Raw genomic sequence first — 23,417 nt, 5'->3', positions numbered from 1 at the left:
AAAAACCTTCTTATAATAAGAGCTTTCTCCAAACGGAATGGGACACCTTGGGAAAGGAGTTCCTCCTCACACACAGCAGGTCTTGGAGCAGAGCCTGGAGCGCCCTTTGTCAAGGACATTAGAGAAAGCATTCCTGCCCTTTCATCCAACTCAGCTGGGTGACCTCAGAGGTGCCTTTTAATTCTGAGCATCTGTGACTCGCTCAAGGCTGTAAAGTAAGCAGCTGAACAGAAACCCAAATCCACTTTTCCTGCCTCCAAGACCAGGGTACTTTCTGCTGTCCCTCAAAAACTAAGAAATGGTAATCCAGAAATAAAAGTAACTGGAAAATAGCACACTGTCCAGTCTGCGTGGGCACACGAGGGTCTATCATCACACAAGGTCTCCTCTTAAGTACTTCAAACAATAGGGCACCGCTTTTAATACCCCTTAAAACCTGCGAATTCTGTCTCCCTCCCCTGGTAAAAAGTGCAGCCTCCATGCATCTCAGTGCCTTTTCCTGTGGCCCTCTCTTCAAGGTGAGCATTCTGGAGAGAAACCTTTCTGGACTTATCTAAGCTGTCCCAGAGGAGCCCCCCACCAAGTCCATCCCTCCTCTGCCTCAGGAGGACCTACCTAACTGCTACCCCAGTGAGGTACAGTGGCTACTATTTTAAGGAAATCACAGCAAAAGTATAACTGTAGGAGGATTATTTTTTAAAATTTATTAATGTAATTTCCTGTAAAGTTTGCAGTTAAATAATCACACAAAGATTTAGGCTGTAAGAAAAGAGTGGATAGCATTGGGTGATTCATTCCAAAGCTTTTGTGGGTGGCTGTAACAGGATCAGGTTTTTCTTCAAAATTACAGAAATCTTATCCCAGCTCCAAACTGAACACCATCACATATCCTGAAATGAAAAACACATGTCAGACATGAGGTGTCAGCACAAAAGGGCTACAATCAGCATTCCTAACCATGAACCTCTGCTCAGAAAACATGCCAATGAGAAGCCTAGGAGACAATAGAAGTCTACAGATCTTGAAATTGTTTTTAACAGTAACAGAAGTGGCTTCCAATAGAATCTGTAGCTTAAATGTGATCTCCAAACCATTTGTACTTTACAAAGCTCAGCATCCAGTGCAGAGAGTACCTCCATTATTTGAGGACGATGTCCATCAGAAGTTATTCTAGGAAAAAGACAGCAGGGGCAGTCAGTGAGATCTGGATTCTGGCCTCAGCAAGAGTGCCAAGGTGACCAGCTGTGCTCTGACGATACTCTCTCCTGAGAATCTTGCCTCATACATAGGTCACTGAAAAAGCTGAGGCCATCTGCCAAGAGCTCTTTCTTCTCCCCTCTTCCTTATCTCCCATGGGTCAGATGCAATCCACAACTATCTCCTCCTCTGCCCCTCTATCACACAAAGAGGCCTTTCCCCTGCCAAGGATAAGTTCCTCTATCTGTTCTGGCAATCTCATTCCACCTCATCTCCTCCAACAGACCATCCCCTCTCCTCACTCACTGGCTGCTTCCTATTGCTGACAAATAATCATCCCAGTTCTCGCCCATCTCCAGCTACCATCCTGCCTCTCTCTTCCCTTTGTGACTGGTCTCCTTGAGAAGGCCTTCCAGTCTGGCTTCTGATTTCCTCATTCCACTGAACCTGCTCTCTCCAAAGAAACATGTGCTCTCTTCATGGGCAGATCCAACGGTCTTTCCTTCCTCCGCCCCCTTGACCTCTCTGCAACCTCTGATGCTGTGTACGACCCTCCTCTCCAGGTTCCCATGACTGCTCACTCCTGGTGCTCCTCCTACCCGGCTGACTACTTCTCAGTCTCTCGACCCAAGTCATGGAGCATTCCCCAAGGCTTCACTCTCTTATCTTCTTCCTCTGCACTCATGTTACTGTTGATTTCTTTAGCTCTGCAGATGTTTCTCAAATCTATTTGTCCAGCCCCAACCTCTTTCCTGACTTTAGGTCTTGTGTCTCCAACCATCTTTCAGACATCTCCCTCTGGATAGCCTACAGACACCTTAAGCTCAATGAGTCCAGAACTGACCTCAGGATCTTTCCCCCAAACCCTCCCACACTCCTTATCATTGTAAAGTGCGACACCATTTCCCAGGACCCCAGTCAACCAACCCAGGAGTCACCCTGGCCTCCTCTCTCTCACCTCCAGATCCCATATGGTGCCAAGGTCTGTCAATTTTACCTCTGCAACATCTCTTGAACACACTCCCTCCTCTTCTCTGACTGCCCCCATCACCTCACACCTGGGTTACTGCAATAGCTGTAGGGGAGTCTGCTGCCTCAAGACTCTCGCTGCTCCAGTCCCTAAAGTGACTGTGGAGGTCTGACTAGGTGAGGCCCCTCCAATACAATATTTACATAGTGCCCACTATGTGGAGTCACTTTGCTGAGCATTCTACAAAGATAACATGTTTGAGCCTCACAACAAACCTGGAGGTAGCTGTTCCTGTTATTCCCACTTGACAGTTGAGGAAACTAAGGCAGACAGAAGTCAAAGTGACTTGCCCAAGGGCATGCAGTTAATAAGCATCTGAAGCTGGATTTGAACTCAGGTCTTCTTGGCTGCCCCAAGTCAACTCCCACGGCTCCTAATCACCTCCAGGATCAAACATCAAACCCTCTGTTTGGCACAGTCCTACATGACCTGGCCCCCGCTGCAGTTCCGTCTTCCAACATGTTACACACCCTCTGCCACGTCCTCTGTGACCCAGTGACACTGCTCCCCTTGTTTTCCCTCAAACAGGATGTGCCATCTCCCAGTTCAGGGCATTTTTAAGAGCTATCCTCCAGGCCTAGAATTCTCTCACTCATCTCCACCCCCTGGCTTCCCTCAAGCCCCAGAGAAGGTTCCATCTTCTGCAAAAAGGCCTTCCTCATCCCCCATTATGCTGGTACCTTCCCTCTGAGATAAGCCCCAATCTGTCCTGGCTCTAGCTTGTCTGTACCCTGCTTGTCTCCCACTTTGGACGGGAAGCTCCCGGAGAGCCCGATTGTCTTTCACCTTTCTTCATAGCCTCAGAACTTAGCACAGGGCCTGGCACACAGCAGGAGGTTAATAAATACTGGCAGACTCGACCTGATGAACCCTAAGCTCCTTGGTTTCTCAGATTTGCTTCTTCATCATCTATGCAGGCAATGAAGTTTCTCTCTCGCTCCCAGGGCTTGTCAGGAAATCCAAAAGTAAGTCACCGCTTACGAGGGGGTTGCAAGGACCTCCCTCAGGTTCCACCACCTCCTGGTGCAGACAGCTTCCTTACCAGCACTTGAAAATGGCAAAAAACTCCACCAATATGGCAGTAGAGAAATCTCCCTGCCCTGGCCCTTCAGACCTTAGATATAAATATAAAGACTTGGATGTAGGTTTTTGCCTCCAGGTTTACAAGTCTTTCAGAAGTACAAACAATAGACTTGGAAGGAGAGGTGAATTTTCTCTGGCCCCCAATCCTTTTGGATCCTTTCCTCCACACCCTCCCCAGCTCAGGGCAGATGTACTGGCAGCCAGCGCCTGGTGAAGGACAGAGGGGCAGCCCACGTGTACTAGGGCAGGTTCTGAAAAGTCAAAGACAAATAGTCTGGTTTCCCTTCAAAGATCAACCACTTTGTGATCAACACACTCTCTAGGACATGCCTTTAATTTCGCTGGTGACAGACGGCAAGATGTAAAGCAATTTAAAGAGCAATTTGGCACCAACATTATCTGATGAAAAGGAGATCCAGGCCAGTTCAGCATAGCAGCTCAAGTCAGGTTACAGAATTCAGAAAAGACTGGCCCCAAGTGGCCTCGAAGAAAACTACAGAGAGAAGCCACTCAACAAGAAAATAGAGATGTCCATCAGCTAATCAGCTACAAGATTGTAGGGATGGAGAGAACAGATCAAATCAATCCTAGTCTCATAGACCAGGACACTGAATCACAGCCAAAAGACCTGCCCAAGGGTACGCAAGGTCTCAGTCTCCCAAGAGCTGGATGATCTAATTATGCTTCCTCAAAATCCAGAATGGCCTCCATGCTACTTCCTCAAGGTTTGCTGAATGTTTGTTGACTGTGAATCTACCTGAAGTTAACATGGGAGCCCTCATTCAGGGACCATACCTGCCACCTTAACATGAATCTCGCAGACAAATCAGGAGGAGGGAAGTGAATGGCTCTCTACAGCCACAAGTGAGACCAGCAACCCCCATGGTCCTCATCTGGGCTCTAGAGTCTTTATGAGCCAACAGCGCAAACCTCTTCATCTTAAAGTGGAAGTTGCCCCAGAACCATGGCAGTCCAGTCCCTTCTCAGAGCTATGGGGCCATGTGTGCACAGGGTTTGGTAGGAAAACCTGGAAGACCAAGCTGAGTCCATTGGTATGTGCTGGGAGAGGAGAATAAACAGCACATCTCAAACCAAGAAGGTCACACGTGTATCTGCTTAGAATCATTTGTGTTGAAAATGCATTTACGCAGACAAGCAGAATGAGCCAATTATAGCAAAATTATTTGAAGTACCCCAGCACCAGTTTAGGGGCCTGGCCCTGCTGGCTGACTTTCCTAGCGGGAGCAGTGCTCATCGCTCACTGGTCCCAGAGCCGGCTCCCAAAGGCGACACTGAGATGATTCACGCTGTGTGTACCACCATGCAGGCCCTCCTGGGGAGGACACAGCTCCCAGCCAGCCTACCTGTCACCCCTCTGCACTCCCATGGGGATGCAGTAATTCAGCTCCAGTCGAGCAATGTTGCCCAGTCTGAGGACGATTCCAGCACCATATGACCAACGGATACATTCAGCCAGCTTACGAAGATGAGCTCTGGGACCTTCCCCTGAAAAAGGGAAAGAATTTGTTACTCAGGGCAGACAGGAGAGCAGGGAGGAAGGCCTACTGCAGAGCTGACGTCAAGCTTGGCCTTACACACTTAGATGCTGTGAGACCCAATCTGCCTCGGTTTCCTCATCTGTAAAATGGGAATAACCATGGCTTCTCTCCCCCAGGGTTGTTGACAATTACATGGAATATTTGTAAAGGACTTGGCACAGTGTTTGGCATGTAGGAAGCCCTCTGTAAATGCTAGTTATTATTCTAGTCATTATTTACAGAAATAATACTCAACCAGCTGCCAACCAAATGCCACCATTCCTGCTTCCAGCCTAACCCCCACAGCCATCAGTGAAGGGAGAAACCACAGAGAAGGGGCCCACCTCCTCACGACTCCCAGTAACAAGTGCCAACCAATTGCCATACCGGGGCAGGCAGAGCTGCCTAGGTCGAGCAGCCAGGCCCCTGAGAGACAGATGGGGCTGCCTGAGCCAGGCACATCACGCCCCCAGCTGCCCTCAGCCCTGGGCGCTTTGATGCTGACTCTAAGGGCCCCCCTCCTCTGCAATGTCTCCTCACTCACCATGGGAACCCTCAAGAGCAAGGGCTGCCTTGTCTGACTTTTCTACTGTATCTTCAGCACTTGGCACAGGACTCTGCACATAGTCAGTGCCTCATAAATGTTCCCTCTATCTTTCTTCTCTCCCTCCCTCTCTCTCCCTCCTTCCTTCCTTGTCTACAGGGACCTTACCACTTAATAGGGGAGAAAAGGAAAGTACAGAAATGACCTCATAACGTGTGGCACATTCTCCCAGAAAGTTTGACTTTACCATAGTTTAGGTTGCAAAGGTTTCCCGCATTGAGGAAGAAATGGGTCCTGAAGAGATCTCCAAAGCCGCCCTGACCCGGTCGGAAGGGCAGTGGCGTGTAGAGGTGCAGGCCGGTTGCCCAGTAGGATTCCCCTCCCAGGTAGTCACCTAGATGGGGGCACACACACAGGACACATGTAGGGGGGCAGGAGGGGAACAGGACGAGCAGACCCTGAGCTAGGGTCCCACTCTCACCCCTGAGAAGTGGAGACTCCTGAGGTCACAACCCAAAGCTGGATTGCAGGTCACCTCATTGTCCTCCCTTGCAGTCTGGAGTCAGCTGGCCACCCCCTGACCACTTCCATGTCTCCCACTGTCCGGAGGACTGATTTCAAAGGAAGAGCCCTCTCTCCCTGTAACCTCCACCTATCACTTCCTGTCCCGTCTCTGGACACCATGGGATTTCAAGTCCATGGGGGAGCATAATGGATTCTTATCAAAGAGGTCAGCCAGGGACCCCTCTCCCAGATGGGAGCCCTGACTGTGGGAGCCTCTGCACTGAGGTCCTGGGCTACCTGAGATACTCTTTCCTCGTGGGAGTCAAGACAGCAAATGCCAGTGAGAAAATGCACATGGTCTGGATTGAGAGGAGGGCCAAGGGAGAGAAAGAAAGAGAGGGAGAGGTGGAGGAGAGGGAGGGAAGGAGAGAAGAGCAAAGGAGGGGGAAGGGAGAGAGAAAAAATGAAAGAGGAAGAGAGAGGGAGGGAGGGAAGGAAAGAGTGTGTGTATATTTGGGAGTGCATTTTGGCCTGACCCATGTCTCCTGATGAAATCCCCTGTCCTGAGGCAGACAGCGGCTATTCAGCTACTTGGAGCCTGGGGCTGCCTCACTTGCTCAGGGTCATGCAGGCTGTATGTCTCCGGGAGGGACACAGACTATATCCAGGGCTCATCACTGACCACTCAGTGGACCCTATCAACCATCCCACGGTGCTGGTGGTCACCATCATGGACCATCACCATCACCATCACCAGGAACCCAAAAAGACCCAGGGTTGGTGTGAGGAGGTGGCCACGGGTCATGTGTCACCAACAATGGTGTGCATGTAAGAAGAGGCTGAAAAGAGGCATTGCTTTATCCCAAAGATGCCAACCTCATGAAAAGGAGGCCCAAGAGCTGGACAGGTGGGCCAATCAGGGTGCCCTTGGGGCAAGTAGGCCCTCATGGACCCCCAAAGGCTGGATGAGAACACTAGACCTGAGAAGGAGAGGGGGCCACTGACAGGGGAGTCTAGGCCAAGGGGAGACAAGGAAGGCAAAAGCGGAAGTCAGGGAAACAGAGACAAAGAGTCAGATCCAGAACCACGGTCACTCTCCTCATCGATGTGAGTGCTGAAGAAAAGTGGGGGTGCCTTCCAGTCACTTTCCGAAAAAAAATCCAGTCTGGACCTGACACTGATCTATCAAACGTGGAACAGACAAGGAGAGAGGCTGTGAAGGCCCCAACAGGGCAAGAAGGGCCCAGACTCACCTTCGCTCTGGGGTCCAATGCTGTACATGCTGAAGCCCCGAACACTTGTGGGACCACCGAGATAGAACCTGAAATGACAATGACCCCGCCCCTCAGTGAAACACAGGAGCCCCATGACCCCCAGTCAGCCAGTGGACACAAGAGCAGCCTGGCTTTGAGTGGCTTGGAAGTAGAAGTCCTGGGTTCAGATCCTGCCTCTGACCTCAATGCCTATATGGCTCCAGACTAGTCACTAGGAACAATAAAGAAGGGGTGCCCTAGACTGGGGCACTGGCACAGGGAATCCCAATGACATAATAGGGTCTATCCCCACCCCTGAGGGTCTACAACTGAACCATCACATACATTCCCAGCACAGCTGGCCTTGGGTGGAATGGGAGGGGTTAACTCTCAGCCTGTTATATTCTGGGTATGGGAGGACATGCGGTAAGTGTGGGGAGCACAGACATTGGGCCTGCTCTGCCCCCACGTCCCCTCTTCGGCCTCTCCCTGAAGCCAATCCCGGCTCTTCCTGCCCCGTGTTCAAAAGGCTACAAATGTGGAACATGCCCTAGGGTGCACAGGGAACAGAGGTGCTTTCTCAGAACTTTGTGACCAGATGGAAACTCTCCCCACTCACCTTCCAAGATGGTTAAAAGCTGCCAGGAATAGAACCCTCCACCAAGAGCCAAGGCTGAGCCGCCACCCCTCTGCCTCACAGAGGAGACAGCAGGGGTGCAGAGAGGGGCCGCAGTCACATGACCAGGCCCCCAGGCTTCTGGCAGCTCCCTCAGTCATAAGTCTGCCCTAAGGTTCTACGTCAATCAAGCATGTGGCCCGAGTCAGCTCAGCCGTTTACATGGACATGGGGCTTAGCTGGATAGGGTGGGGAGGCAGCGTGTAGACTGGCCAGACCAATGAGGGCTCAGCTCCTAGTGAGGCTCTGGAGAGAAACCCCTGCTTTCCTTCCTCTGTTGGAGTTGAGGTCTGGGTGGTTGTGAGGAACGTATCTCAGAGCCAGTGGTGAACAGCTTTGCCAAAGTTCCTCACCCTGACAACAGTGAGCACAGCCCCAAATTCGGGGCCATGTGAGACGCTGCCACGGTCTGACACCTAACAGACTCAAAGTGAGGCTACACAGGACATTTGTCTCCATCCTTAAAGAGCCCCAAATTTTCTAAATAAGAGCTTTTGAAAACCACCATCAAACTGTCATTACAATAACCAGGCATGGCCTGGAGGAGAAAGGATGGCAGGAGCCAAAAGGAACCCTTTCAATCAACAGATGAGGAAACCAAGGCACAGAGAAGGAAACGACTCGTGCAAGGTCAGCCAGACAGCAAGGGTCCGAGCAGGGGGAGAGCCTGGCTTCTCAGACAACCCTGCTTCCCCAACTGTGGAGCTTGGCTCCCCATAAAGGGACAGTGATGCAAATACTGAGATGATGGTGGCAGACTCACCTATCAGCAATGCTTGATGGCTTCTCCCCAATTGGCACCAACATCCCACCCCAGAGGGAGGCCGACAAAACCTAGAGAGAGAGAGAGAGAAGAAGGGAGGGAGAGAGAGAGAGGGAGGGAGAGAGGGAGGGGGGAGGGGGGAGAGGGAGAGAGGGAGAGAAAGGTGTAAGGGCAGCTCCATCAAGCCCCTCTGTGTCAGCCTGAGCACCATGGGAGTGTACAGGAGACATGCTGTGAAAGGGTTGTGATGGGCAGCCCAATGGAGAGTCCTGACCCCGGCCTCCTTCAGAACAAGAACTTGGACAAAGAAGGAAATCTCTGCTCCTGCCCACATCCCATACCCTGCAGAGTGCAGCCCATCCAAAGGCATTCCCATGGGGCAGTCCATGCTGGGACAGGCTCAGGGGCTGCCTAGTTTCCTCATCCATAAGATGGGGAGAAGATACATAAGTACAAGCCATCTGTACACAACCACTTGATTACTAGAGCATGGTTTAGAAATCCCACAAACGCAAATGGTCACTGGTGCCCTGAGGATTCAACAGCCTCTTCAGAGCCATATCTCCCTGGGGTTTTCAGACCCCATCTCCTCCATGGCCCCGAATGCCCTGGGCTGATGTCTTCCTGCCCATTCCACCTGGCCAGCTCAGCATCCTGATGGCACTTTTCACAGTAAGCTCTGGAGCACCCCAAGGAGGTAGAGACAGGGCACAGACCTCAACTCCAACACAGGAAGGAAATTCATGAACTGGGCTGAGGGCCTGGGCTGCGATATTTAGAAGTATTGGTATTTAAAAGCCAAACAAGGGTCCTATAAGCCTTTAGAGTAAGTTGTGCCTCACACAGCCAGAGCATTTTGGGACACACTGATGCCTCAACACACACAGAGGGTAGTCAAGATGATGGATATTTAACAAAAGAGAATCACTAGACCCTAAGCTTTAGTCAAAGGGCCTCAATTATAACACTGCTTGGGGGTCAGGAGAGGGCTCCAGGAAGGCTGGACAACTCCAGCTGCAGCCCTGGGCACTCACCCAAACCGTGATCCTCAGCATCCTCCTCCCTCAAGGAGGATAAATGATACATGCTGTATCAAGGACGTCCAAGGACATCTGCAGAGGTCACAACCACACTTTAGAGCCCACATTTTCCTAAAGGTGGGGTCTGCAATGCCTCAGAGAGAGACATGTAAAGCTAGGCTGGACTGTGGGGCCTGGCCTTGGAAGCCTGGGGGCTGAGTGCAGGGTCACTTCCACACCGTGCTTAGGCACCAGAACACAGGGGGTGGTAACTGCACTTTCATATACATATGCACACACGCGCACACACACACACACACACACACATCTGGGCTGCAGCCTTAGGGCACGCCCTCACTTTCTGTGAGGGGGAAGGCTAACAACAGAAGGTGCATCTGGGGCTCAGGCACACTGAGCAAGAGAAGCGAATCTAACCAAGAGGAGTCCAGAGGCATCTTCAGCCTTGGTTAAAATGAACTGAAATGACCCAACACCTGGGTTTTCACATAAGGATCTGCTGACCCTTGGGAGGTTCTGGACATGGCCCTTCTGCTGGGGACCAATGCTGACTCACTGTATCCATGAGGAGCTGTTGATTCAGCTGAAGTTCAACATCTTCTTTGAGGAAGCTCACGTCCCCGCCCGTGTAGCCAGCCAGCTCCTATTTCACAAAGGAGAGCAGAGCAGAGCCCGTGCTGGTCAGGCAGGTGGGTTGGCCATGGGGTCCGAATCTCGGGGTCTTGGGCTCCCTAAGTAAGAGAAGCCTAGAACCCATAGATGGAATGGTGCACCGGGGGAGTGAATCACCTTATGGGAGTACCTAAGAAATGTGCTTGTGACCATGCAGACTGTCTGCTAGACCTCCGTCACAGCTGGCATCACCGAGCTGAATGCTCCCCTCTCCCATGGTAGACAGGACCCCCTGTTCTAGAGTCATATCAAGAGCAGGCCCCAAGTCTAGGATGGTTTCAAAACACAAAATTAAATGAAATGTGGCATTTTAGAAATGCTTTCATTGGGCTCACTCTCCTGTCAAACCCCTGGGAGATTCCCCCAAGTCATGAAGCACTAGTGAAGTGGACACTACCTGGTTCACTTTCAACAGAGCGCCTTTCTTTGGCAAGATGGAGGAGTTCCGAGAATCAATGATCATTGCGTGCTGAAAGAAATGAGAATGAGGTCTATAGGGACTACCCAGGAGCCTCCTTAGTGGGGCCCCCAACTGGCTTCCTGGTTCCAGCAGGAAACACCATCAAGTAGGGGTAGGGAACCAGTGGTCATCCTCCCTGCCCTTCTCAAACCCCCTCCTCCCCCCAGGCCTTCCAACCCCATCCTATCCCTCCTTGCCCTGTGTGGGTGACACCAGGTTCAGTGCCCAGGGGTCCCCGAGCCCAAGCACATCCTGTGCCTTCTCTGGGGATGATTCTAAGGTTGGGCAATCAGTGCCCCTAATCCATTTTCTTCTCCCCAAAAAATGACTCAAGACTCAGGGTATGTCATCTTCCTGTGCTCCTGGAGAAGATCCACGCAAAAAGGTAAAGGAAGAGGAGCCTCAAAGGCACATGGCTGCTGCCAGGAGTCTCCCTCCCCCCAGAAAAGTCCGTACCGAGAGAGATGATTTGAGAGAGTGTCCACTTTCCTTGCGAACGGCAAACGATGCTGTTCTTGCAAGGCAGCCCAGCTCTCGCCACACCGCCTCCCACTTCAGGGTGTGGCTCGTCTTCCATATGGGGAACTACAAAGAAGAAAAGGCCCCACTGGAGCTTGCGCTTTGCGTTCTCTCACAGATGGAGGGCAGGTGGCTCAGCGAGCATGCAGACAAGGGCAGCAATGGTCACTCTCAGGCTGGAGGGCCTTGGAGACAATCACTGTGAGGGATCAACTCCCTGCTTTACAGGTGAGGAAACTGAGGCCCAGACACTTGGACAAAGTCACACAGTACCAGAACTGAGAATCAAGGATGGCCGAGTTCACCTGTCACACCTTTATCTGCCCTGTGGGTGGGACAGCACTCCCCACGAGTTGTGCCTGCCTCTCTCATACATATACACACACAATCATATAACCACACACTCTCACTTTCACTATACACACATACATGTTTAGACACACACTAACATATACACTGATACAATTACACCTTAACCACACTCACACAGACATGCACACTCATATACATACGCACACTCTCACCACAGATCCTCACCCATACAAACACATACACACACACACATACACACTCTCTCTCTCTCTCTCTCTCTCTCTCTCTCTCTCTCTCTCTCACCTGCGGGAAACACACTGCAGGCTAAGCTTGCTGTGGGACTCTGCACGAATCTCTGCACCTCCTTTTATAAACCTCAATTTTCTCACAAGCAGCTCAGAGGTGCAGTGGATAGAACACGGCCTATGGTGAGGAAGATTCCTCTTCTTGAGTTCAAATTGAGTTTCAGACACTTACTGCCTGTGTGACCATGGGCAAGTCACTTGACCACTGCCTGCCTCAGTCTCCCCAACTGCAAAATGGGAAAGATAACAGCCCCTCCCTCCCAGGATGGTCTGAGAACATAATGACCAAGTGCTTAGTGTGGTGCCTGGCACACAACAGGCATTCTCTAACTGCCTGCTCCCTTCTCTTTTTCTCTCTGTCTATAAAACGAGAGGCTCACTAAAGCTAAGACATCTGCAAACAGGACTGAGGCTTGCACAAAGCAGCCTCCTGATCTAACGCACCTGTCAGTGAGCCCAGTACTCAGTGGGCCCGTGTGTTCTGCACAAGCCTGTCTAGAAAGCCTGGACTTCATTCCTAAGCTGAGACTATGCAGGTTTCCCCAGAAGCTGTGCTCCAGAGGCTGGGGTCAGAGGGGCTGAACTGTGGAGGAGAGGCCAGGACAGGGAAGGCTGAGCTCAATGAATCCTCAATTAAATAAGCTCAATAAATCTGACCTGGCAGCTCCTCTGTCAGGAGCTCTGAATTCTAAGGGGTCTCAGAAGTCAACTGGTTCTCCTTCCTCCCTTTCTACACTTGAGGAAACTGAGTCCCAGGGAAGCCAAGTGAGCCCCTGAAGGTCACCAGGACCAGCAGCAGAGCAGGACTTGGACCAGACTGGAGGGAGGGCCTGCCCCACACAACTCCCCACTCTGCCCCTCGAGTCTTTTCTAGCAAAGGAGAGAAGAGGGGTACCAGAAGGTTTTCCAAGGACAGAACTAGTTGGATTCTGCCTGTGGGCCAGGGAAAGAAGAGCAGGCAGACAGCGGGACTCAAGGTAAAGGCATGGGGAAGGTGCTTAGAGAGACCCCAGGCCCCAGGGGCAGCAGCATTGTTCCTGAGCCACCTCCATGACAGCCTGAAGTTGCAAGAACCTAACATGCAGGGCAAGAGTAAGAGGAGGAGAGAGCCCAGGCTTCAGAGCCACAGACATTATTGATTAGTGTGGCCTGCTCACCGCCCTCAGGTGCCCAGCCACAGGCACAGAGCATCAGCTGGGCACCATGCTCTTCCCCCACTGCCCACCCTGGCACCTCTTCACAAAGCTGTCCCCAAGGTGCTACTCACGCTGTACTCGGCGGACACACCTCGGTCTGTCTCACGAAGGGAGCTCCATGGGAACTGGCCAGTGACTTTATACAGGTTCAGAGAGAAGCTAGAAGAGGAAGGGGTGGTGGGCAGAGCTGGTGAGCCTTGCAATCAAGTCCAACTCTCACCCCCACCTCCGGCCCAACAGGGCAGTGAGACTTACTTCCTGTCGAAGTTTCCAGGCTGTGGCTTGAAGAAGGAGAGGCCATAAGAAGTTTCCTTTGTTCCATAGGAGAACTGAAAAGTCACCTTCTCTGCACGGCCAAAAATATTGGGAAGCTTGAGACCAAGAACCTAGGGCAGAGAGAGAAGCTTGAGGTTCAGACCGGCCCAAGGGACCCTAGGAGTTGCTTGAGAGGGTCCTGCCTGGGAGGTCCCGCACCCCAGCCCTGTAAAACACAAGGAGCAGACCCCAGGCCCTGAAACACTTTGGGTGACCCTGGCACTCAAATGCTCTCCTGACTTCACTCAGGCCAAGCTCAGCAAAAGGGGATTCACTGTGAACTGGTCAAAACTGGTACGGCCACCAAGCAGAGACACCGGAATCCCTGGCAGAGGCCAAGACAGTTTATGGGATCCATGCTAGGCAGAGCCTCGATCAACTCCTTGGGAAAGTCTGAGCCACAACTACTCCCAGAACAATAAATTAACTCACTGCCAGGGAGGGGAGGACTGCATGGCCCTGCTAGTTTCAGCCTGAGGGAGTGAGGCCCCTGCCTCTCTGGTGGAGCAAGAGGGCCAGACTAGACCCCTCTAAGGGGTCTTTCCCACATTCCAAAGCTTTTTCTGCAGGATGAATCCCAAGATCGGCCCCCACACCTCCAGCGGCCACCTGAAGCCCCTCAACTGCATGTCTATATTGTGGCTTTATTATTTGCCTTCAAAGATTAAGAAGTCACAAACTAGTGAAAAAAATCACATTTCAAAGCCAAAAAGTTCTATCACTTTTTGGCTAAGTGGCTTTGGGGATTATTTGTCCCTTTAAATAAAGCAGAAAATCCATAGTACGTTGGATCAGTCTTCTGAAATGTCAGACCATGCCCAAAAGGGGTCAATCTATCATTCAGAAGTGTAGAGCAGAACAATCCTTTTCTGTCCTTAAAACCCAAGTTCACACACACTCTTCCACATGCATCCATTCAAAAGTCCCAAGAACAGAGGAATGGAACAACATGCACATCCTTAGACTCAGTCAGCATGTGGATATAGTTGGCTGGACTGGGAATGCTGCTGATGGCGACATCCGTAGAGAAGGGAAAAAGGCAAAACTGCTAAAACACACGCATGCCTAGAGAACAAATCCCCAAGGCAGATACAGACACAGAACAATGAGGGAGCTAATGGGCTGAATTTGTTATCGATTGAGGGACCAGAAGAGATGTGCTCTAAATACTAACGAGCTACAGTCTCCCAGCCGATCCTCTATATCAGAATACCAAGAGGAAATCCCTAATAAAATAACTCCACTTTGGGTGAGTGTTGGGGCAGGCCCAGAGGATGAAGGACAAAGGGGGCTCTTGCCCCTGCTTCTCCGAGAGAAGGGACCACAGGAGCCACAAGCTGCGTGCCTGTGGGCCATCATTGTGGACAGTTTGTTACAGGGGAGGGCTGCATTTGGGAAAGGGCAGTGATGTGACAGGCTGAAGGCTTTGTAAAGAGCAGGCAAATCTAACTCTAGGGGCAGGAACTCCCAGTACCAGGAGGCTCTTAACAAGCACAACAGCTGGGGGTGGGAGCAGGCAAAGAATTCTTGAAGTCACAGAGGGTGACTCTGGGTGGGGCAGAAGACAAGCAGGGGGTCCTAGGATCCCAGATCTTGGAGCTGCTAGACCTTGGCTGGTGCCCCATTCCCTCATTTTCCAAGGAGAGAACCTGAGCCAGAAAAAGGGCAGTGCCCAGCCGGGTGGCAGAGACACTGGGCCCCAGTTGATCTCTGCTGCCGCCCTCGTACCCTCCCTCACCTGGACCAGGAGGGGACAGACGAGGCCTCTCTCTCAGGCCTCTCTATGCCCCGACATTCTATGATCTCATTCTGTTCAGCAGGACAAGGGGAAAGCCCATGAAATGAGGAAAACAGAATTCCTTGCACGATGTTTTTGGAAATGAGAAGAGAAGTGAGCGTACCATGCTGCCTTCGTTGTTGCCCACCATAGTGTTGTAGCTGCCTGTCAATCGCCTCAGTTCAGTGACCTCAAAGGTGATGTCCAAGCCATTGGGGAGGGCATCGTCGCCTATTCAAGGCAGAAACGAGCACATGAAGACCAGGAAGGACAAGCAAGGACAGCTCTATGGCCACACAAGGAAAAGCAAAAGGAGATGGGAGCGAAAATGGCTCATCTAGAAAAACCTAGTAAATGTCCAGAGATGCACATGCCCACTCAGAGCATGCCCCTCCACATGGAGGAAAACCACTTGTTTTCTGAGTATTGCCACCTAAAAGACTGTTCTAACCATTTTAGCAGGTTGGCATCATCCCCATTTCACAGACAAGGAAATGGAAGCCCAGAATGGCTGAGGGACTTGCCCAGGATCCCTGAAGGAATTAAGAGCAAAGCTGAACAAGGACCTGGGTCTTCCCACTCTGGGGCCAGGGCTCTCTGCATCACAGCCCAGCCTCCCATGGCTCAAGGTTCCCCTCAAATTGATCAGATCCGGGGAGGAAGGCAGGGGCAGAGCACTGGAGAAGGGGCACTACTTAGTGAGCTCAGAGCAATCACACAGTCTGTGATGACCTCTCCCCAATCATCTAGGGTCTCAAGAGCCTGGCATCTTCTCCTTCTTCATCTGAATGGGTGTGGTGTTCAAGAATGCAAGTGTGTGCAGAGACCTGACTAGCTGAAAGGCTGAGGCTCACATACCTTGGCACGTGTCAATGAGAACATCGACCTGCCTAAAGATGCCGAGGCGCAGCAGCTTCTCACGGGCTTCGTGAGACTTCCTCATCACCTGCCAAAGTAAGAAAGGTAACCTTAGAATTCACTGCGGAGGAGACGATGCCTAAAATGCAAGAGCTAATTGTTTTTAAAGTAACAACAGAAAATGCCTATTTCCAAGACCCTGCTACAATCAAGCGTTTGTGACACAGAGAGGGTTTCACATATAACATCTCAGCAGGAGAGACATGGCAGTCGCCCACGTGGCGGTGTCTAAGAGCGCTCACGTCAATGAGGTTCTTAGCCCTGAAGACATCTCCGATTTCATAAATGATGATGTCATCTTTGGTCCTTCCCAGGCCATCAAAATGGATGTGCTGGACCACCACCTGAGCAGAGAGAGGGGAGCGGTCAGTTGGTCAGTCAGCAAACCTTTGGTAAACGCCTCTGGAGATGTCACCAAGAGCCAGAGCACAGCCCCAGGGGTTCGGTGTATCTCCCCTGAACTCTAATCTCATGTGTGTCACATGCCAAATTGGAGACACTCTTCAAAACCAGCCAACCCCCAGCTCAGAGCTCTCCAGGATGACCTGCGAAAACTCCAAAGCAGCAGCTCTGATCTTGAAGCTCAAAGGCCACCAGCCCCATTCTCTTCCCTCTCTGCCCATCACCCTCCTTAATGTAACTCTGTGCATGTCACAAAAGATTCCACTGATCGTTCTCTTTCCCCAAATAACATTTTTTTCATGTGAGATTCTCAGCTTTTCTCCTTTACAAATCATTTCCCACTGACCTCAACCCCAACAACAAACCTTTTCTCATAACAAAGAAAAGCGGGGTGTGGTCTTGGGTGCCTCCCTTCCCCGTTCTGGGCCTCGGTTTCCCTACTATGCTCACATCTCAGAAGGACTGAAGAGAGCCCTTTGGGACAGGCAGCACTAAACACAAGGGTACTGGATGCTCCCAAGTCTGTTCTTGGGGAGGGATCTGCGGAGGGGGCTCCAGGAAAACACTTACATCTTTGTTTTCCAGGACCTCCTGCTTGATTTCAGGTTCGACCTCCACAAATTCAGCCTCCTCTCCCAAACCTCCAAAGTCAGGTCCACTGACCGGAAGAGGCTCCAAGCTCTGAAGGGGAAAAAAAAAAAAAATCACAGCTGGTCACATGACCAAAAACAGCCAACAAGGACGCACCTCCACTGCCCAAGGCCCCAGTGTTGGCCCAACACCAGCAGTCAGGGTTGGGTCTATTATATGGGAACCACAGCCTGGGGGTCCTGCTGGAGGTTCAGGGGAAGGATCCCAGATGGTCCCCATCCCAATCTAAGCTGGCCCCCCAGCTATGACACAGAGGTGGGGCCTTTGATAACATGGGCAGAGATTCTTTTTTTATTTCAAAACCAAATTAGTTTTATTAGCCCTTATTACCAAAAATCAGAATAAATTATAAATAAATAGCACAGTGGTATCCTTGGAAAACTTTGATTTCAAAAAGTTTGTGAAATACCAGCCTAGGTAAATAAAGGTAAAGATATATATACAGAACTCTCTAAAATCAAGAAATCATGTAAATTACACAAGGCTAGACTGGTTTTCTATACACTTATATCCCAAATTATCACACAATTATATTCGGGTTGGATGCCATTTTGGCTCTCTGGATCTCATGGTCATAGGTCAGTAATGGGTAATAAGCCAAATGGTACAGGCAGGTAAAAATGTAAAGAGAGGAGGCGATGTCTTATTCTTGTTTAAAATCCTCCATGTTTTCACTTCTTTGTGTTTAGAAATTATGACTGAGATAAGATGGGCCAGAATTTTCCTTCCCTCTGTGTTTACTCATTTTCTGCATAAGGAGGAGCAGAGAAAAACAAGAGGAGGAGGAGGAATGGGGAGGAGTGAGGATGCCTAGTGGAGACCTTGGGCCCAGGCTGTCTGGAGCAGCCTGTCCCATCTCCTCATCCCCAACATCAAGATCCTGTCTGTTCCAATCCAATCAGTCAGCTCTGGTAAAACCTGCCCCAATCACCACCCTGGTCAGGCCGTGCCACATGCCAGGCACTGGGCTAAGTACCAGGGGCACATGGAAAGGCAAACACAAACCCAACACTGGCCCAGCTCTCTGGGAGTTTCCAGTCTGCCAGAAGAGACACATGCCAACAGCGACATGCAAACCAGACAGATCCCAGGACAACCTGGGGCATCTCAGGGGAAGGGACTGTGGTATTGAGAAAGGCTTCTTATAGAAGGTGGGATTTCAGCCAAGCACATTGGGGAGCAGCCAGGGAAAAGGTCAGGAGCCAATGTGGTGGGTGCAGCACAGCCAGGAGGCCTGGGTCAGTGGCCACCAGAGTACTTGGGGTCAGCATGGCATAAGAAAAATGGAAAGGCAGGAAAGGGTAGGCTGATGATGTTCCTCTCCCTCCAGTGTGTCTGCCATACCTCTCCCTCCATCCCTGCTGTGTCTGTGACTACCCCTCCTATCCTCCTAGCTCTAGGGGGACAGATACAGTGGTTGCCTCCAACTGGCACATGCCCTGGGCCTCAGTTTCTTCTCCCAGTCCTAGACCTAGGACCACATGCATAAATGGTCCTGCTTCCATCATACATTTCAAGTCCCCTCATTTGTCAAATGGAGAGGGGACTGTAGTGCCTGTCTGAGAGAGCTGCACATGAGAATCAAAAGGATGAATGAAAAAGCGTGCGAGGAGAGTTTTAGGAAGACATGGAACGGTCATCAGGGTGAAAACTCCCTGTGTGGAAATTTTTTTTATGAATGTAGACTGCCAAATCTTGTGCAATTTATAAAATATAATCTTCAATTCCTCCTTAATAGCTGACTGCTTCCCTTTTGGCTAGAAACATATCCATAAGAACTGGGGAACAAATTTTAAACCTAGTTTCTCTGATAAAGGCTCACTTCTCAATTATATAAGGAGTTTGGCCAAATTTATAAAAAGGCCACTTCCCCAATAAATGATCAAAGGTTATGAGCAGGCAGGTTTCAGATGAAGAAATCAAAGCTATCAATGGTTACAGGAAAAAAAGGCTCTAAATCACTCTTGGTCAAAGAAATGCAAACTAAAACAATTCTGAGTTACCACCTCCCACCGATCAGATTGGCTAACAGGACAGAAAAGGAAAGGCAAAAGTCGGAGAGGATGCAGAAAAGCAGGGACACTAAAGCCCTGTTGGTGGTATTGTGAAACTGGTCTAACAATTCTGGAAAATAATTTGGAACTCTGCCCAAAGGGCTATAAAACTGCATACCCTTTGACCCAGCAATACCATGGCTAGATTTGTACCCCAAAGAGAAGACTTTCTGCTCCATAAAGCTACAATTTCCCATGTCAATCACCTTCCCAAGACATCTTCCTATCAGCCCTAGACAAACCCTTTAATGCCAGCCCTAGGCTCCAGCCAGGCTTCTCAATGGCCACCAGAAAACCCTCTTCCTCCCTTTTCTGTTCCGGACCTAGAAGCCATAAGCTGTCACTGCTCCTGGACAGGGTGTGTCAACCTGCTCTTAGGAAAAGGCAAACCCTCCCATCAGTCACCACTTGGTCATCAGGTGGGTAGAAAGTAAATTTCTTAAGGCACGCCGGCCTTCCCTTCACAATGTTTGGCACACACTGGTAGGTGGTAAACAGAGGCTTTCCACACGTTCTTTCCCCTCCTCTCGCTGGACCCCTCCCTTGTGCAGACAGGATAAAACATGAGCACCTGTGGTCACCAGGGAGGGCACAGCAAACCTGCGGTTTTCTGGGCACCTCGGCCGCTCCTGCCACGGGGGAGGGGGCCTGTGCTGTTAGGCCCCCCCCCCACATTCCTGGGGCAGGACCAGGGGGTCACGTCTGCTCCCGTCCTGTATTCTGCGGCCCCCAGGCCTGGGGCTCGGTCTCGGGATCCCTCGGCAGAAGGGCTGCAGAGACCACGTGAGCCAACAGCACCATGGCACGTCCGAGGGGACCGAGGTGCCAAATAAGCCGGGCTGGCCCTCTCCGGGCCGCTCGCTCCTTCAGGGATCACCGGGTGCAGGGCCTCTGGACGGCTGCCCTCCGGGCCAGCGGTGACCCGGGCTGGCCCTCTCCGGGCCCTGGCTCGCTCCTTCAGGGATCACCGGGTGCAGGGCCTCTGGACGGCTGCCCTCCGGGCCAGCGGTGACCCGGGCAGGCCCTCCCTGTATTGCCGCAGCAGGAACGAGGGTGTGACCGCACGGCTGGAAAGCTCCTCCTCCGCGGCCACATCCGGGCACCAGTCGGTGCCGTGGCCGGGGATGACCTCCGGCCCCCCTCCAAGGACGGGTGCAGGGGACCGGGCTCCAGGACCTCGCACGCGCAGAGGCAGCCGGCCGGCCGCGGACACCCGCTAGCTGGGTGAGCCTGGGCCCGTCACTGCCCCCGGCCGCACCGTAATTCGCTGGGGAAGGAAGGGGCAAAGGCCTCCGGGTGTCCGGCCCCCCGGGGCAGCAGTTCGGTCCGAGGGGGTCACAAAGAGCTCGGACCGATCGCTCTGTCCGTCCGACGGATTGATCGAGCCCAGAGGCGGGCCTCAGTTTCCCGGACGGGACCAGTCCCCTCCCCCTCCGGTTTACATAAATAGGAGCATAAATCGTGTCTCCAACTTAAACACGCCCACGTGGTGCGCGCAAATACACACAAGACCCTGAAATTAAGGGGTTCGGCGGGTAGAGGGGAGCCCTCGCAAACCTCAGTTTCCCCCTGTGAAACCAGGTCCCGTCCCCAACTTTAATGCTCATCGTGGGAACGGTGACACGTTAACAAGAACCAGAGATTCTCCGCCTCGCAGGGCCTCGGTTTCCCCTCCGGTAAAGCCGAACTCTGAGGGTCCCGCCCTCCCCCTCCCCCCGGGCGGCCCCGCCTTACCCGCGCGTGCACGGTGCCCATGGCGCCTCCCGAGGAAGGGGCGCAGGTGGCCCCGCGGCGCACGGAGGAGACCCGGAGGGCGGCGGCCTCTACTTAGAGCGGCGCGCGCAGCCCCGACCAGGAACGCTGGTGGCGGCCATGACACTCATCCTAGCCCCGCCTCCGACGCCAGCGCCGCTGGCGCCCATTGGCCCGCGCCTCCGTGCCCCGGAAGTCCTCGGGGAAGCCGGAGCTACACGCATGCGCAAGGCCCCGGAAGTGATCGGGGCTGACGAGAGGAGGCCGAAGGGCGACTGGCAAGGCCGAGGTCGAGGTCCAGCTAGAGCGGGGCGGGCCTAGAGGGTGGGAGCCGAACAGCCTCGGCCTTGAGGTTTCTGTTTTTGTGTGTGCACTGGCGAGAAAACTGAGGCGAGGAACCCCTCGGTTTACAGAGGGGGAGACTGAGGAACCGCGAGGGCACGTGACTTAGGATCCGACATCTAGCCCGCCCCCCTTTTAAAAAGTCACGTGGTTTCGGAAGTGCGCCCATTCTCGGGGGAGGGGGAGCGGGAGCGGCAGCGAGGGCGGCCCCGGTGGGTGGGATTTGAACTCAGCTCCTCGGACCCCCGGACTGAGAGCTTTGGAGCTGAGCAGGCCCTGGGCTCTAGTGGTGAATAATAATATCCAGCACTTTGGAGAGCCTGGCCCCACTTAAGGGCTGGATTTGCACCCAAGCCCAGCGCTCCCCAGACAAAGGGGGTTAAGTCACACAGCTGCTGAGTGTCCCAGTCCGGATTTGCACCCCGCGCCCCCCCCTCCGCCCTTCCTTGGCTGGTTCACACTGTCACGGGACTCCTCCGGACCCTAGCAGAGAACGTGGGACCCCCTGCTCCTGGCCGCCCTTCTGGTGGCTTAGGTACTTAAGTGAGAAAGCAGGAAAGAAGCTCCCTCCTGCCCCGGGCAGCCCCAGGCGGGCCGAGGTGGAGGCAGGAAGGCGGTGCTGCTGCTCCTGGGCTTGACCCCGCCTCCCGGGCTCCGCCTCCTCTTAGGAAGCAGGAGTGTCCTCCATCTTGAATCCAAGACCAGACCCGCACCCGGGCATGCGTTAGAATTCCAAGAATAATGACCAAAGTGGCGGTTATGAAGTTATTCTAGTAATAATCATTAGTAATGCTCCTTACGCACTGAAATTCAGCCTTACTTTAGAGACAAGGTAGACCTCGGGATCCTTGTTGGGTCCCACTTCTCATGGTTCCTTTTGAGATTTTCCTGGCAAAGAGACTGGTTTCTCCAGGTCATTTTATAGCTGAGGGAATGGAGGCAGACAGGGTGAGGTGACCTGCTCAGGGTGGCACAGCTGGGTTTGAATTCAGGTCCTCCTGATGCCAGGCCCAGGGTTCTGTTCACTGCACCGCTCAGCTGCCCTCTTTTAAAACAAATACTCCTTTACTCTGTCTCAGGCAGTGGAAGTGAGCGATCAACTTTATTAGCCCCCCAAAGGGCGTAGCAAGGTATTCAACACCTTAGAGAACATCCAGATGTGTTCTGCCCGCTGCACCCAGGGCCATCTCCAGTCGTCCTGTGCTGTATCTGGGCTCCAGAGGAGGAAGTGAGGCTGGTGACTTGGACAGCCCTGCCTCACTCAGAGCCAGTCCACTTGCATGTCATAACATCACCTCCCTGATGTCAGGATCCTCTTTGAGAACAAAGGGAAACAACAGCTCTCGAGGACGTATCGGTCTAATCCACAGACGTCGTTCATCTATGAGACAGCAAGGCACTGTGCTTGTGCAGGCTGAGGCCCGGGGCTCAGATCCTGCCGCTTGTCCTTACCATCTGTATAACCTAAGCCAAGCAACCTCCCTGTGTCTCTTTTCTCCAAAGGGAAGAGGACTCCGTGTGTATCCAGGAGCCTTTGACTTTTCCAGGGTTCATCTCCATCTGGAAGATGAAGGTGGTGGCATTAGAGGCTCTCTGCAGCCTGGAGAGGATCAGTCTGAAATCTTAGTCATGCTTATTTCTGAAGTGAAACATCTGGATTCACAGTACGCCTGTTCTTAACCCCTCTCTAACTCCCGTTCACCCTTCTGTAGTTTAGCTCCCACTGTTTGCCTCTTCTCCTCTCTCCTCAGATTCTAAGCTCCATGGGGCCAGGCCCTGTGTCTCAGTTGCTTCATCAGGGATTATTAGAGTGAAAATAAGATGTAATGTTGAAGTGGGTATCACAATAATGCAACCACAGAGGCAGAGGAATCTGACCTACAAGGTGCCAGGAAAATAAAACTGGGACAGCCTGCAGATGGCCTGGGGCTCAGGGCGGCTGAGCAGAGTTGGCACCAGAGCTGACGTGTTAAGAAGAAAGATTGTTAAGGTGTGGGAAAACAGGGCTCATGCCACCAGGATTCAGTGCCAGGTTATTAAAGACTCTGCTTAGACTTACCAATATTGATGCAAATAAAACTATTGGACTTAAAAAATTTTTTTAAAAAAACTTACAG

General features: G+C 52.1%; 1 protein-coding gene across 1 annotated transcript; it reads right to left on the bottom strand.

The window, feature by feature from the left end:
• Window positions 1-689: 689 nt before the first annotated feature.
• Window positions 690-21,149, bottom strand: SAMM50 (SAMM50 sorting and assembly machinery component). Its single transcript, XM_072596370.1, has 15 exons — window positions 20,941-21,149; window positions 17,072-17,182; window positions 16,342-16,443; window positions 16,040-16,127; window positions 15,306-15,412; window positions 13,345-13,475; window positions 13,161-13,248; window positions 11,214-11,342; window positions 10,695-10,766; window positions 10,182-10,268; window positions 8,589-8,659; window positions 7,150-7,217; window positions 5,640-5,786; window positions 4,675-4,816; window positions 690-890 (listed from the first exon to the last, which is right to left on the bottom strand). The coding sequence occupies exons 1-15, from the start codon at window positions 20,959-20,961 to the stop codon at window positions 845-847; spliced, it is 1,410 nt and encodes a 469-aa protein (XP_072452471.1). The 5' UTR covers window positions 20,962-21,149; the 3' UTR covers window positions 690-844.
• Window positions 21,150-23,417: the final 2,268 nt, after the last annotated feature.

This window comes from Notamacropus eugenii, chromosome 3, assembly GCF_028372415.1.
Source record: "Notamacropus eugenii isolate mMacEug1 chromosome 3, mMacEug1.pri_v2, whole genome shotgun sequence".
Taxonomy (NCBI): Eukaryota; Metazoa; Chordata; class Mammalia; order Diprotodontia; family Macropodidae; genus Notamacropus; species Notamacropus eugenii.
The sequence above is the reverse complement of the archived record's forward strand: the minus strand, read 5'-3'. Positions and strand labels throughout refer to the sequence as shown.